Source organism: Hemiscyllium ocellatum, chromosome 36, assembly GCF_020745735.1.
Source record: "Hemiscyllium ocellatum isolate sHemOce1 chromosome 36, sHemOce1.pat.X.cur, whole genome shotgun sequence".
NCBI classification, from domain to species: domain Eukaryota; kingdom Metazoa; phylum Chordata; class Chondrichthyes; order Orectolobiformes; family Hemiscylliidae; genus Hemiscyllium; species Hemiscyllium ocellatum.
In genome coordinates, this window is record NC_083436.1 from 28364302 (window position 1) to 28380892 (window position 16591).

The 16591-nt window shown below is 45.2% G+C and overlaps 1 protein-coding gene across 1 annotated transcript in view; it reads right to left on the bottom strand.

The window, feature by feature from the left end:
• Positions 1-16591, bottom strand: part of LOC132833359 (serine/threonine-protein kinase 32B-like) — a 196396-nt gene that overhangs the window by 13756 nt on the left and 166049 nt on the right. The window contains exon 7 of the mRNA XM_060851571.1: positions 12435-12560. Coding sequence (XP_060707554.1) covers positions 12435-12560 — 126 coding nt within the window. The remainder of the gene's footprint in view (positions 1-12434; positions 12561-16591) is intronic.

Genomic DNA, 16591 nt, shown 5'->3' on the forward strand with positions numbered 1-16591 from the left:
AATTGTGATTATAAATGTTATCCTCTATTTCTCTCTTATTATTTGGGGGCCTTTAGTACACACCCAATAGCATGTTTTCCCCTTATGTATTATTTAATTTACCAAGGTGGCCACATTTTGAAGATCTTTTGAACATATCACTCCATCATTGCAAGAACTGATTCCATAATCACTAATACAACGTCTTCCCCTTTTAATCCCTCACTATCTCATCTGAAAACCCTATAAACAGGGTTATAAGTTGAATTACCAATCCTGCCTATCTTGTGGCCAAGTCTCAGTCACAGCTATGATATCATATTCCTATATGACTATTGGATAGCACAGTGACTCAGTGGTTAGCACTGCTGTCTCATAGTGCCAGGGACCCAGGTTCAATCACGCCCTCGGGCAACTGTCGGTGTGGGGTTTGCACATTCTTCCCATGCAAGGTTTCCTCCCACACTCCAAAGATGTGTAGGTTAGATGGATAGGCCACGCTAAGTTGCCAAGAGTGTGGTGCTGGAAAAGCACAGCAGGTCGAGGAGCAGAAGAATTGATGTTTGGGGCAATCAGCCCTTCATCACTTTTGCCATGCTATGTTGCCCCACAGTGTGCAAGCTAGGTGGATTAGCCATGGGAAATGTAGGGGGAGTGGGTCTGGGTGGATGCTCTTCGGAGTGGTGGTGTGGGCTAAATGGCCACTTTCCACACTGTAAGATGATATGATGTGTACCTTCACTTTATCTATCTTAGTCTTCAGGCTCCTTGCATTAATGATTCAATTTAGCCTCGCTAAACCTACTTGTGTCTTATCTAGTCTGCACTTGCTCTGACTTCCTGACTCAATTACTCATATCTCAATGTCTAATTCCACTCAGCTCCTTTTCCCCTATGAACTACTTGTCAGGATCCAACCTTCTTGTCAATCTGCTTTAAGTCAGCATCAGCAAATTTTGCCACTTCTTTTCCTAACCCAACTTTTGGACTGACATTGTGATATTATACTTTTTGTACTTCTGGCAGAAATATAAGAGGTCAGACTTTGATGTTAACCTGTCTTATGGTGCTATTTTACTAAGATAGACAACTAGCTCTCTCCCATGAGTTGTTGAATGGATTCTGGGATTGATTTGCCTGTCAGCTCTTTGGCATGGTATTGAATCCAGACTGAAACAACAACTTTGAAATAACAATAGATGGGTAATGTGAGACATGGGTTATAATGTCCATTAATACCTTACTCTTTGATACAGTACATAACTAATTTGAGGCGAGACAGATGGTAGCTGTAGTGACCTTAGGAAGAACACTGAATCTTTGGGTCACAAAGCTGTGCACCACTGGGGCTTTCCACACATTTGTCTGCATTTATTGTGGACTAATTGATCATGACTGAATGTTATAATTAGTCAACAACTCCACTGTTGTTATATCATGGGAGTAGCAGGATGGCAGAAAGTGATCACTCTGCCGTAAGGTTTTTATCTGCAAGATAAAATATCATCAGGAAAATGCAAATCTGTGGAATGCTAACATTGTTAACAGTGATGGTTATAGCAAGCATGCCAACCTAGAAAACTAGCAAAAGTTGATCAAAGCTCTTAAAAAGCTGATTCAGCTCCCAAATAATTGACAGCTCAAAAAACAACCTTGACACGTGAAAGCGAGTGATTACAAAATCTTTGTGACTTAAGTGGTTGGTATTCATAGCATCCCTTCATTTGTTTTGACCGATAAGAATGGAGAACAAAATTACAACTGAATCTTTAACAGAATGACAATGCCATTGCCTGCCCCAAAAGAATTACTTAGCTGCTGCTGTTCCCCATCCAAACCTGACCATCATAGTTCACAATGGCACCTTACCTCCTCCAGCATCAGCTCACAGCAACCCTATTCCCCAACCAGTTCAGAAGCCTTTCACAGAGATATTCCTCTTCTTCTAACTCCCAGTTCAGCCCCATCACCCAGAAACTCTTTGATCTCTACAGCCAAGTTAACTTTATATTCTTCTATTAATCTTCTAAACCACCCCAACAATCACACCGCACGCTGACTGCCCAGCTCATGTTGGCACTGTTCAGACTTCCTAGTTTCTCCAGTACTCTGATTCCACACAAAAGCAAAATACTGTGGATGCTGGAAATCTGAAAGAAAAAAACATCAAAATGTTGCAGACACTCAGCAGGTCGGAGCATCAGGAGAGAGAGAAGAAGCACAGATTCTCCATCCATGGATGCTGATAGACTTGCTGAGTTTCTCCAGCACTTTCTGGTTATGTTTCTCTTTTCTGTCACATGTCCATTGTCTGCTGTTGGTTAACCTCTTGGTCCATAAAATACAGCATCCAATTCCTGCATTTCCCTCAAAATATTGTTTTGGCTTCTTCTGTTAAGTGTCATCCTCAGGCTGGGATTTCACACAGCTCCTTGCTGCCAGATGCTGTGGGGTTAAAATGGGTGGGGGTAGTGTGGCAGCAACCGACCAGCCTCCACTGATGCGTGGGTAGGTATTGGCCAGCCCTTGCACCAATTGAGGCCCTTAGGTGACCAGTAAGGGCAATATTAGGGCCTCTTGCTACCATCACTGGTATCATTTGCTGGTATCCTGCTCAGGTGTTGTTCCTCCTCATTGGAATCCTATGCCCGCAGAGGGCACCCCCATGTATAGAAAGGTCACCTTTGCTTGATGACATTCCACCAGCTGTTCACTTGTGCCAACTCCCTTGTCAGGGCCTACCTTACAGGTCCTGGTGAGTTCACCTCACATACCTGCTTCCCCTAGCTGATTTGGGACTGATCCAACAGCAGCCACATAACTTCGAGGCATTGCTGAAATGGAATAGATATGAGACCCCTGTCTGGCCAGTATCTCTTAAAGGTTGGATATTGTGACTTCCAGGTGCAATGAAACAGGACTCCTTCGAGTTACCCACTGGGCAGGTTCACGATTTTCATGTTAATTCCCAGCATCTGTTTCTACCCTTTTCCAATCCCCTTTACTAATCCTCTGACTATTCAATTTCTAGTGTTACCTATTCCCTTTCTTTCTGACTGCTATCCAGATTTCTATCTTTCACCTTCTCTCCATTACTGCTATCAGAGCGTGGCTATTATATTCTAGAACTGAGACAGGTCCTCTCAGAAATAAGGAGCAAAGTGTTTAAGGAGGACAGAAGGCCAGTCAATGTCAGAAAGACAAAGTGATAATGGTGAGGATACTGCCTTCTCTTTATTGCAGATTGAAATGATCATTCTTGCAGCGAATCCATATTCCACCGGCTGCCACTTGAACCACCAAAATTTTCTCTCGGACTTTGGAGTACTAGTTCAGTTATATTATCGCACCAATACCTCCCAGGAAAGGTGGGGCTACCAAAAACTGTGACTATAGAATCAATAGCCCAGATGCAGGGATCACAGTGCAGGTGACATATCTGAGATCAAGTGAATTATGCAGAATCCTTGCAGTCAAGACAAAGTCCTGAAGCACAGGCAAGACCAATTGAGAAATCTGCTAACAGGTTTTCTACTGCTGCCTACCACAAGCTTAACTTCACTGGTAAAGATGTGCATTGGGCTTCTTATAGCTGGATGCTTTCTGAGATTGCCCTTACTTGCAATTTCATCAATCAAGCCCAAGCCTTCTATTCATCCACTTGATAGTGTATTAGGGCTCATCAAAGCTATCGCTCTCTTGCTTACCACTGATCAGATGGCTACTCCTTGTGTACTGTGGGTGCATACAAATGGACCTACAGACATCACTTCTCAATCTGAAAAGTCTACCTTAAGTTACCTTGGAACAGTATATATCTCAAAACATCTGAACAACAGGGAAAGCTAACAATTTCACACTGCTACTCTGCAGAAGCACAGCAGTTAACACTGGCAGAATGTGCCATCAAGCCAGAAAGACATTTTGCCTATTACACAATGATTAATGTGATAATTGAGTTTCTGCCTCAGTACACTATCGGGTACATTGGCCATATATCCCACCAACTGGCAGCTTATATCAAATAGCACATCCTTTCAGCTATTCACAACATGGAGATGAATGACTGTCGTCAACAAGCTTATACTTGCCAAAATCAGAATACAAAGCCATTTGTTAGATGTGAGTCCATGATTGAACAGCACAAAGTGAACAACCTTGAGTGTGTTACGAATGACACAAAAACTAATTTAAGGTCATCAGTTAAACATGCATCTGGCTCACCTACTGGAAATTATGTGTATTAACTTAAAAATACCTTTCCTCAGCAGAGAAATAAAGATATTGAGGCACTGTGCTAGTTTTTGAATAAAGCAAAAACCTAGCAGGCAATAGTTAATTAGGATGGTGCATACCTAACAGTTTTGCTTCAACTAGAGTTGACCTATCAACCAGTCAGCACCCTTCGCTTATACAATGTAAGTGCTGATCCCTTTGAAATTTACCTTTCCTGAGCCTGTTTTGAGAAGTAAAGATGTAGAGCTTCAACAGCACGTCTTTTTCTCAGCAATACTCATCAGCTAATAGAATGCAACAATACAGAAATAGTCATTTGTTAGTGCAGTACAGGAATACTGCAGAAAGAAAAGATATTTTCATGAAGATTTTCAATTTGCTCTCATCAGGACATCTTATAAGAAATTCCAAGGTAAAGTGAAAACAATATTTATACGGTATGAAAGGATGTAGCTGATTAGTTGTCAAGTGATCAAAGGCATTGCAATGCAGAATGATTGAGTTACTGATGACTGACATTTAACTGCCAAGTTTCGTTTAAACTTTCAGCTAGACAAATTGACTCTGAGTGGTTAAGGCATGACTCTGAGCAATGAACCAGAGAATGACTGTCACTTATTTTGTTAAGCTGAAACAAGTGTACTATATGTACTTTCTGTCTGCCAGAATAACAGGCCTTGTATCTTAATATATGCAGCTTATAGTATATCCAGTGAGCTACACTATAGCCTAATAGACAACCTTAAATAAATTGTCAGCGTAATGTTTCACATTCTCATGACTGTTTAGCAAATGTCTAATTATAGAATCACTTCGAATATGAGACACTGCTGTGAAATTTGCAGGCATGGGCTAGCTGAGTGTGGCAGAACCTTGCCTGTTGTGAATAGCCAAATGGACATTCCTTTTTTATTCACTTAAGGGAAATGAGCATTGATGGCTCTGCCAGCATTTATTGTTCATCTTTAAATGACACTTGAGAAGGAGAGTGTTGAAATAACTCCATAGAGGCAGGTATCGTGTCAACAAGTCACTCTTTATTTACGTGAAGAGTCCTTGACACTGATTCAGCTCCCTCCAAGCCCACTCTCAGAATGAACAGGATTTCTGGTACTCCTGTTTTTTTTCTTCATTTTTCAGCCAGCTCAGAGTCAGTCCCCTCCCTGACACAAAAGAGGAGAGTTCTTGACAAAGCACTCCTGTTTTTATCTGTCAGCCAGGGCTCCCTGATTGGACCAGATTAGCAGCCCCAATCAGGGAACTCATATTCGCTCATATTCAATTACTGCAATTCCTCCCCCTCAGAGTCTGAGAACACAGGCTCGCTCTTTATCTGTAGCTCTTCCTGGGGCTTCTTAGCACTGGCTCATGTTCCTCCAAGTCTGCCTGCGGTGGTGTGTAACATGCAGAGCTCATCGCTGGATGCCAGAGCATCTCAGGAGAAGTTCATTCTCTTCTTTAGGTGTTGAGGCAGCAATATCTGGTGTGTTCACCTCAGATTCCACGGTTTCTTTAATGTTTGACAGAGAGGGGGGAGCCAGAGGTTCCAGAACAGTCCAAAAGGCTGTCAAGGAGCCGGGCACGTTTTGCACCTACAATGTTTGTGAGTTCGCAGCTTTCATTTGTTCCATCTACCTGTTCAGGACCATTATACCAACCTGAACTTTATACATCACTGGACCAGATCTCATATTGACAATGCCTCTTATCCAGGCTGGGTCATTCCTACACCAAACTGCAATTTCCTGAAGTAACCTGTCTCTTGCATGGAGCAGAGTTTTGTGTCCAGCGTCGGCGTTCCTAATGCTGTTTCACCCTCTGCTGCCCGGTCTGGGAAAGTTAGTTTAACCTGGTGAAGCGTCTTCTTCCCATCAGCAGCTCTGCTAGAGCCACCCCTGTAGTTGCATGAGGGATGGTCCTATAATCAAATAGGAACTGGGACAATTTGGTACCTAATGAAGCTGTTGGCTGTTTCTTTAAGCCTGCCTTCAAAGTTTGGATTGTCTTTCTGCTAGGCCATTGGATGACGGTTGGTATGGAGCTGTCCTTATATGTCAAGTACCACTCGAATTTAGGAAATACTCACATTTCTGCTGGTAAATGATAGCCCGATATCTGTGACCCAACACTTCCAGGAACCCATGTATTTTCTATTGTCGTCCCCGTGTTTGATGAATGAACTCTATGCAAGTTCAGCCTCTTTGAATGGAAGACCATAATGACTAAGAACATTGAACCCATGAAAGGATGTGCACAGTCTACGTGTAACCAAGTCAATACTAGATCATGCTTGGGATCACAGTGTGCCAACACCTAAGTGGATGATTGCTGTTTCTTTGCTGAAAAAATGTTGAGCCAATCTAGATAAATCTTTCTCAACCAATTTCACTCCATCAAGTTTGGGCCCAAGACTTTTACTACAATCAGTGGTAATGGAACCAGCTGCTTTTCATAAGAGACAGGAACTGAATTTGTACCCTTAATCTGTAAAGACTCCCCAGTATAGGTTCTCAGTCAAGACAAAGTCTTGTGCAAACCTAAGGGTTGGAATTCAGAGCAAATTTTGTTACAGACTGGTTCTGCTATCACTGAAATAGCTGCGCTGGTATCAACCTCTGTTAGAACTGGGTGACCATTTAACTAGACGTTTATTTTGGTTGGTTCTGATTTGGATGTGCTAAGCAATTTACCCATTCTAAACCAGATGCAGGTGGGCTTTCCAGAGTGTGCACTCTCCTGAAAACCAGTCTATGAGTTCTTTTACTCAAGTTGGGTCCAATGGGACTCTTCCTGTCTCGAGGCTGCTTACCGACAGCAACCACAATGGCTTGCTGGCCCGGATCCTCAAGATAATGTTAACTGCTTGGCCAAGGCTTGGCTTTGTTTTGGGTTTTTTGCTGTAGGCTGACCAAGAATCCCTCTGTTCAGGGTATGTCCGGAGTGAGACCCTGTAATTGCCTTCATCCCAATGATGTTCCCCAAGCTCAGTCAGCCTGGAAAGGGTGTCTACTTCCATCAATATACACTTCAACTGATATGCTCCACTTACCGCCTTTTCCAATGATACGGCCAGTTGTCGTGACTGTTTGGAGGCCACTTGAGCTTCAGCTAGTCAGCACTTCTGCATGGTTACACCATTACTCCCACATACCAAATGGTCTCTCAACATCTCATTAAGGGTTAAACCAAAGTCATATACCTCTGCCATTCATCTTACCCTAATCAAAAATCCCAATATGGATTCTCAAATTGCTGAGTGAAAACGATAATGTCTCAGAATTAGAGGTGGCTCGGGGTTGTAATATTCCTAACTAAATCAGTCAACTCTTGAAAGGTTTTAGTATCTGGTGCCTCAGGGAAAGTTAGCCTCCTAATAATGGAAAAAGCTGCAGGTCCACAAGCTGTCAGGAGAATTACTCATTGCTTTTCATCTGCCCTGAATGTCATTTACGTGGAACAAATAATGCACTCTTTCCACATGCTGGACTCAGTAGTGGTCATGGGTTTGGAATGTGCTGTCTAAGGAAGCTTGGTGAATTTTTTAAGTGCATCCTGTAGGTGTCACTGCTGTTACTGAACATCAGTGGTAGATGGCCTGAATGGTTGTGGATGTAGTGCCAAAAGACTGGCTGCTTTGTCCTGGATAGTGTCAGGCTTCTTGAGTGTTGTTGGAAATGCACTCGTCTAGGCAAATGGAATTTATTTTATCACACTATTGATTTGTTCCTTGTAGATAGTTGACTGGAAAAAAGCAAGTGAGTTCCTCATTAGTGGATTCCTGGCCTCTGACCTGCTCTTATAGCCACCATATTTTATGATCAATTCAGTTTCTGATCAATGGTGTTCCCCAGATGTTGATAGTAGGGTATTCAGAGATATTCATGCCATTAAATGCCAAAGGGCAATAATTGGATTTTTTTCTTGTTGGAGATCCATTGTGGACTGTTAGAATAATCCATCTGATTCACTAATATACTTTCGGCAAGGAAACTGCCATCCTTACCTGGACTGGTCTACGTGTGACTCCAGACTCACAGAAAGCCTTTGATAAAGTCCCACATAGGACTTTAGTGAGCAAAATTAGGGCGCATAGTATTGGGGCAAAATAGTGACTTGGATTGAAAACTGGTTGATTGACAGGAAACAAAGAGTAGTGATAAACGGCTCCCTTTTGGAATGGCAGGCGGTGACCAGTGGGGTACCGCAGGGATCAGTGCTGACACCGCAGCTTTTTACAATATACATTAATTACATAGATGATGGTATTAAAAGTAATATCAGCAAATTTGCTGATGATACAAAGCTGGGTGGCAGGGTGAATGTGAGGAGGATGTTAGGAGAGTACAGGGTGACCTGGACAGGCAAGGTGAGTGGACAGATGCATGGCAGATGCAGTTTAATGTGGATAAATGTGTGGTTATCCACTTTGGTGGCAAGAACAGGTAGGCAGATTACTACCTAAATGGAGTCAAGTTAGGTAAAGGGGCAGTACAACGAGATCTAGGTGTTCTTGTACATCAGTCAATGAAAGCAAGCATGCAGGTACAGCAGGCAGTGAAGAAAGCTAATAGCATGCTGGCCTTCATAACAAGAGGGATTGAGTATAGAAGCAAAGAGGTGCTTCTGCAGCCGTACAGGGCCCTAGTGAGACTGCACCTGGAATATTGTGTGCAGTTTTGGTCTCCAGATTTGAGGAAAGACATTCTGGCTATTGAGGGAGTGCAGTGTAGGTTCACGAGGTCAATTCCTGGAATGGCGGGACTATCTTACGTTGAAAGTTTGGAGCGACTGGGCTTGTATACCCTTGAATAGAGAGAGAGAGAGCCAAGCAGGCTAAGATAAAGGGTAGGGAGGAGGGACCAGGGGGAGGGGCGATGGAGGTGGGATAGGTGGAAGGAGGTCAAGGTGAGGGTGATAGGCCGGAGTGGGGTGGGGGCGGAGAGGTCAGGAACTGCCTGCCCCGGCCGACCCATTGTCTCAGCCTGCTCCTGCCCCACCGAACTCATCTCCCAATACCTCGACACGGTCCTGTCCCCTTTAGTCCAAGAACTCCCCACCTACGTTCGGGACACCACCCACGCCCTCCACCTCCTCCAGGATTTTCGCTTCCCCGGTCCCCAACGCCTTATTTTCACTATGGACATCCAGTCCCTGTACACCTCCATCCCCCATCACGAAGGACTCAAAGCCCTCCGCTTCTTCCTTTCCCGCCGCACCAACCAGTACCCTTCCACTGACACCCTCCTTCGACTGACTGAACTGGTCCTCACCCTGAATAACTTCTCTTTTCAATCCTCCCACTTCCTCCAAACTAAAGGAGTTGCCATGGGCACCCGCATGGGCCCCAGCTATGCCTGCCTCTTCGTAGGATATGTGGAACAGTCCATCTTCCGCAACTACACTGGCACCACCCCCCACCTTTTCCTCCGCTACATCGATGACTGTATCGGCGCTGCCTCGTGCTCCCACGAGGAGGTTGAACAGTTCATCAACTTTACTAACACCTTCCATCCCGACCTGAAATTCACCTGGACCATCTCAGACTCCTCCCTCCCCTTCCTAGACCTCTCCATTTCTATCTCGGGCGACCGACTCAACACAGACATCTATTATAAACCGACTGACTCCCACAGCTACCTGGACTACACCTCCTCCCACCCTGCCCCCTGTAAAAATGCCATCCCATATTCCCAATTCCTTCGTCTCCGCCGCATCTGCTCCCAGGAGGACCAATTCCAACACCGCACAGCCCAGATGGCCTCCTTCTTCAAGGACCGCAGATTCCCCCCAGACGTGATCGACGATGCCCTCCACCGCATCTCCTCCACTTCCCGCTCCTCCGCCCTTGAGCCCCGCTCCTCCAACCGCCACCAAGACAGAACCCCACTGGTTCTCACCTACCACCCCACCAACCTCCGCATACAACGTATCATCCGCCGTCATTTCCGCCACCTCCAAACGGACCCCACCACCAAGGATATATTTCCCTCCCCTCCCCTATCAGCGTTCCGCAAGGACCACTCCCTTCGTGACTCCCTCGTCAGATCCACACCCCCCACCAACCCAACCTCCACCCCCGGCACCTTCCCCTGCAACCGCAGGAAATGTAAAACTTGCGCCCACACCTCCACACTCACTTCCCTCCAAGGCCCCAAGGGATCCTTCCATATCCGCCACAAGTTCACCTGTACCTCCACACACATCATCTATTGCATCCGCTGCACCCGATGTGGCCTCCTCTATATTGGTGAAACAGGCCGCTTACTTGCGGAACGCTTCAGAGAACACCTCCGGGCCGCCCGAACCAACCAACCCAATCACCCCGTGGCTCAACACTTTAACTCTCCCTCCCATTCCACCGAGGACATGCAGGTCCTTGGACTCCTCCACCGGCAGAACACAACAACACGACGGCTGGAGGAGGAGCGCCTCATCTTCCGCCTGGGAACCCTCCAACCACAAGGTATGAATTCAGATTTCTCCAGTTTCCTCATTTCCCCTCCCCCCACCTTGTCTCAGTCGGTTCCCTCAACTCAGCACCGCCCTCCTAACCTGCAATCCTCTTCCTACCTCTCCGCCCCCACCCCACTCCGGCCTATCACCCTCACCTTGACCTCCTTCCACCTATCCCACCTCCATCGCCCCTCCCCCTGGTCCCTCCTCCCTACCCTTTATCTTAGCCTGCTTGGCTCTCTCTCTCTCTTATTCCTGATGAAGGGCTCATGCTCGAAACGTCGAATTCTCTATTCCTGAGATGCTGCCTGGCCTGCTGTGCTTTGACCAGCAACACATTTGCAGCTGTGATCTCCAGCATCTGCAGACCTCATTTTTTACTTGTATACCCTTGAGTTTAGAAGGCTGAGAGGGGATCTGATTGAAACATATAAGATTATTAAAGGATTGGACACTCTGGAGGCAGGAAGCATGTTTCCGCTGATGGGTGAGTCCCGAACCAGAGGACACAGTTTAAAAATAAGTGGTAGGCCATTTAGAACAGAGTTGAGGAGAAACTTTTTCACCCAGAGAGTGGTGAGTGTGTGGAATGCTCTGCCCCGGAAGGCTATGGAGGCCAAGTCTCTGGATACTTTCAAGAAAGAGTTTGATAGAGCTCTTAAGGATAGGGGAATCAAGGGTTATGGGGATAAGGCAGGAACAGGATATTGATTGAGGATGATCAGCCATGATCTTAATGAATGGTGGTGCTGGCTCGAAGGGCAGAATGGACTACTCCTGCACCTATTGTCTATTGTCAACGTGGTTGACTCTTAACTGCTCTCTGGGCAATTGGGGATGGGCAATAAATGCTGACCCACATCGTATGAAGGAATATAAAAAAAATCATTGCCTGATACTTGTGTGGTGTGAATGTCATTTGCCAAGATATTATCTGGGTTTTGCAGAATTTGGGCATGGACTGCTTCAGTATCTGTGGTGTTCTGAATGGTGCTAAACATTGTGTAATCATAGGCAAACATCACCACTTCTCATTTTGTGATGGAAGAAAAATCATAGATGAAGCATCTGAAAATGGAATTTAAAAAAAATTCATTTGTGGAACATGGGTGTCACTGGCTGGGCCAGCATTTGTTACCCGTTCCTGGTTGCCCTTGAGAAGGTGGTAGCCTTCTTGAACCGCTGCAGTCCACCCGCTGTGGGTGGACCCACGTTTTGGGAGGGAAATTCTAGGATTTTGACCCAGCAGAGATGTCTGCAGAGATATCCTGGAACTGGGTTGACTGATCTTCAACAGCCACAACCATCGTCTTCATGCCAGGTATGACGCCAGACCAGTAGAGAGATTTTCCCTTGATTCCCATTGACTCTAGTTTTGCTGGGGCTCCTTGATACCATACTTGGTCAAATATGGCCTTGATATCAAGCTCAGTCACTCTCACATCACATTCACCAACCTTTGCAGTGTATAATCTACATACTTAGCATCAGACTGATACTGAAATGCATATACCCCATTGCTCATTGATGTGAAAGACAAAACATCTCTCTGACTTGACAGCAGCAGCCTGTCAGTAGTGAACACCACTAGTATTGCTGCTGCATAATAGCTGCATAAAATAATTAGCGTCACCTATTATTCAAACTAAGACTGCTGAAAAGCTTTATAAAAAGTGTCTATTTTCTGCAGCACACAACAAAATAACTTACAGCAAAAGAAATGTCCATCAAAGTTATTATGTTTTGTCTTTTGATTGTTAACTCACATTTGGAACAAAAGCAGGAGGGAGATTCTTCTCCAGAACTGCATCCCAGTTCACATCTGCTAGGTACGGAGAATTCTGAATGTCTTTCAGACTTGATGGGCGACATTCGGGCTCCTTCACAAGCAGCTAATATGAAATAAAATAATTATACTTTAACATTTTTATTTGGCTGATGGTTAAAAGAAAAAAAAGTGTCACAAGTGTTTGAAATGCATCCAAGCGAGAAAAGTTCCAAAGTTCAAGATTTTGCTACATAACTACCATCATCGCATATGGAAGTGTAATGTTGAGCAACAGATTGATTTAATCTGGAAGAATTTTAACTCTGGTGAAGGAGATGAATGTGGAAATAAAAATTGTAATCAGTTTAAAAGTAACCATGAAGTTGATTGTTGTTAAAACCCAAACCCCATTACTGATATAGGGTAGGAACCTTATTGTCCACTCTGGCATTCTTCCATCTACAAAAGATGACGGAAGTCGAGCTAACAATTCATTTTTAATGGACTGTCTTCATATGGTGGAAATTGGCTGTTGGCTTAAGAGCCAATCTTTGACGGACAGGTTCTGCCACAAGTTCCATACTAGAAGCTACCAGGGGTCCTGGAAGGTTGTTGTTTACAATGTTGGTATCAGTTAGCAACCGACAGTAGTTGCTGGTTATCATGATGGTACATGCCGGATGACAGGTGGTATTGTCACTTTTCTCTGTCATCAGCTAGTCTCTCTCTGTGTGATAATCATCATTTAACACATCACATTCATGCATGCAAACTTTGAAATGAACTTTAGATAACCTACTGGGCATCTGACTCAAGCATAAAGTCATTGGGTATGTGACTATCTTCCATTCTGCATACATGCTTGAGCCAATGAAGTTGTCTCTATTTGATAAGTGCGAAGGAACGTGGGAGCTCTGCTTTTGAGAAGACTGCCACCTTCATGATTTTGTACAGTCAGGATATACGCATGACATACCAACAGCAAAGATGTGAATTGTTCAGCTTCTTTTCTTGACAGATGTACATTGTCCATGTTTCACAGTCGTGCACTGAGGTACTGAGAACATCGATCTTATGAACAGTGTGGTCTCAAAGGTCAGCCTGATGTTATTACATCTGAATTTTCTGAGTTGGTCAAAGGTGGAAGTTGACTTTCCTGTATTTGTAACAAGTTTTGCATCAAATGATATACTAGCTATCAATGTGGACAGAGATAGCAGGAGTTTCTAACCACTTCCTGTGTTTGGGAGTTAGGGAGGAGATGTCTCGCATTGTCCTTTGTGACCAATTTACCCAGTCTAGTCTATATACAATTAGACTTGTGTGCCAGACCGGCCTGATAGTCTTATTGGCTTCTGTTTACAAGTACATATTTCATATAAGATCACCATAGAATCCCAACAGTGTGAAAGTAGACCATTCGGTCCATTGAGGCCACACCAAACCTCTGCAGAGCAGCACACCCAGACCCACCCCGGTACCTATCCCAATAACCCTGTCTTCCCCACGGCTTCTCCACCTAGCCTGCACATCCCTGGACACTATGGGCAATTTAGCATGGCCAATCTGCCTGATCTGCACATCTTTGGACTGTGGGAGGAAACCCACGCAGTCATAGGGAGAATATGCAACCTCCACATAGACAGTTAACCAAGGCTGGAATCGAACCTGGGTCCCTGGTGTTGTGAGGCAGCAGCACTAATCACTGATCCACTGTGCCGCCTCTTGACAAATGTCAAAAATTAGCTAATTTGAACCAGCGTGGCTTTGCAAGACCAAAAGATCCTCTCAAAGTTCACTGTACTGCTGAATGTTGCAAGCCCTTTTTAGCAAATAAGGAAGACCTTGCGCTGAATGAGACTGTAACTGGGACAAAACATTCATAGATGGTGCAAGGTGGATGATAGGATTTCAGAAAAACTAAATGCTCAACCATTTCTGATAATAACTGGGAGCTGAACTTGACAGAAAACTTTTATCCCTGGGTTCATGCAAAAAACTTGGAATACCATTGGACCTATTAAGACAATTGTTCATAGGACAATAGGATCGTGACAATATAAATCCTGGCAAGATGCCGGCAGAGCTCCTCTGCTCCACCAGTACTTTTTATTTCCTTTTTTCTTTTCTCTCTACTCCCTCTCACCCCTCAGCACTGGAGGTGAATACTGGCGAGCTGTAGGTGCTGACAGAATGTTCCCAGAGCAGGAGACCCTGGAATGGTGCATGGGTCATGAGCCCTGGAATGGTGCAATCAGTGAGCCCTGTTACAGAGTGCGAGGTCCAAGCCCCGGAGCTGAGAGTGGGAAACAGCACCGGAGCAGGGAGTGGGGAAACATCCCCGGAGCAGGGAGTGGGGACACATTCCTGGAGCAGGGAGTGGGGACACAGTCCCGGAGTAGGGAGTGGGGAAACAGTCCCCGGAGCAGGGAGTGGGAAAACAGCACCGGAGCAGGGAGTGGGGAAACAGCACCGGAGCAGGGAGTGGGGAAACAGTCCCAGAGCAGGGAATGGGGAAACAGTCCCCAGAGCAGGGAATGAGGAAACAGTTCCCGGAGCAGGGAATGAGGAAACAGTTCCCGGAGCAGGGAATGGGGACATAGTCCCGGAGCAGGGAGTGGAGAAACAGTCCCCGGAGCAGGGAGTGGGGAAACAGTCTCCGGAGCAGGGAATGGGGAAACAGTCCCCGGAGCAGTGCGCAGGCTGTGATCCCGTGCGGCGATGACTGCCGGAGGGGAGGCAGCCTTGGCATTTGCCTTGGAACAGCTGAGTGCCGGTATAGAGCAGTCCGGGGCTTGGAGCAGAGCAGGAAATCTATGTTGGATTGGTGTTAAAAAGTGAGGTCTGCAGATGCTGGAGATCAGAGCTGAAAATGTGTTGCTGGTTAAAGCGCAGCAGGTCAGGCAGCATCCAAGGAACAGGAAATTCGATGTTTCGGGCACAAGCCCTTCATCAGGAATGAGGAAAGTGGTTGGGTTGGTTGGTCCGGGCATCCCAGAGACCACCCCGTGGCTGAACACTTTAACTCTCCCTCCCACTCCACCAAGGACATGCAGGTCCTTGGACTCCTCCATCGCCAGAACATAACAACACGACGGTTGGAGGAAGAGCGCCTCATCTTCCGCCTGGGAACCCTCCAACCACAAGGGATGAACTCCGATTTCTCCAGTTTCCTAATTTCCCCTCCCCCCACCTTGTCTCAGTCGATTCCCTCGAACTCAGCACCACCCTCCTAACCTGCAATCTTCTTCCTGACCTCTCCGCCCCCACCCCACTCCGGCCTATCACCCTCACCTTGACCTCCTTCCACCTATCACATCTCCATCACCCCTCCCCCAAGTCCCTCCTCCCTACCTTTTATCTTAGCCTGCTGGACACACTTTCTTCATTCCTGATGAAGGGCTTGTGCCCGAAACGTCGAATTTCCTGTTCCTATGTTGGATTGGGGCCTGGCTTGGGCAGTCAGACCTTGTGTGGGGCTCCTGCACTGAGCTGCTACACTGCATTGTTTGTTAGAAATTTCCTACCTTACTGTGATGTCAATCCTTTAACGGTGTCCTATTTTTTAACTTATTTTTCACCTCTAAGTAATACAACTACTTTTATTCCTTTGCTGTATCCAAGAATTGTACCTCAGTACTTGTACCTAAGATGTAGTTATAAGTAGGCAGACATTGTAAAAACTTTTCATAAACCTAAAATGGAGTACACCTGACAATAAAAGGATATTGAATTGTATTGAAATGTTTTATGGTTGAGCCAAGTCCTGGTAAAAACAAAGGTATAAAAGACATTTTTACTAAAACATTCACTCCTGTAATCAGGAAGGCAACTTGGATCATTGTCAGTGAAGCAGTTATTGCTGGATTAACAACCCATTGGTATGCATATGCATGAGATTTTTGCTTATAGTTGCTTGGGCTTAAAGTAATTGATTAGATATGAGTGGTGCTAGTGCAATTTAGGATTGTTGCATAACTGTACTATTGGATGGATATATTCTATATTGTAGTCTTTGCTGATTAGTAAGTAAAAAAACCTTATTTCATTTGATTTGCATTGTCCATTCAATGATTCAGACCTTAGAAAATAGCTTTAACAAAACAATCTCACAGCTAGAAAGCTACACATTTGCATTAAACAGAGAAAGCTCAA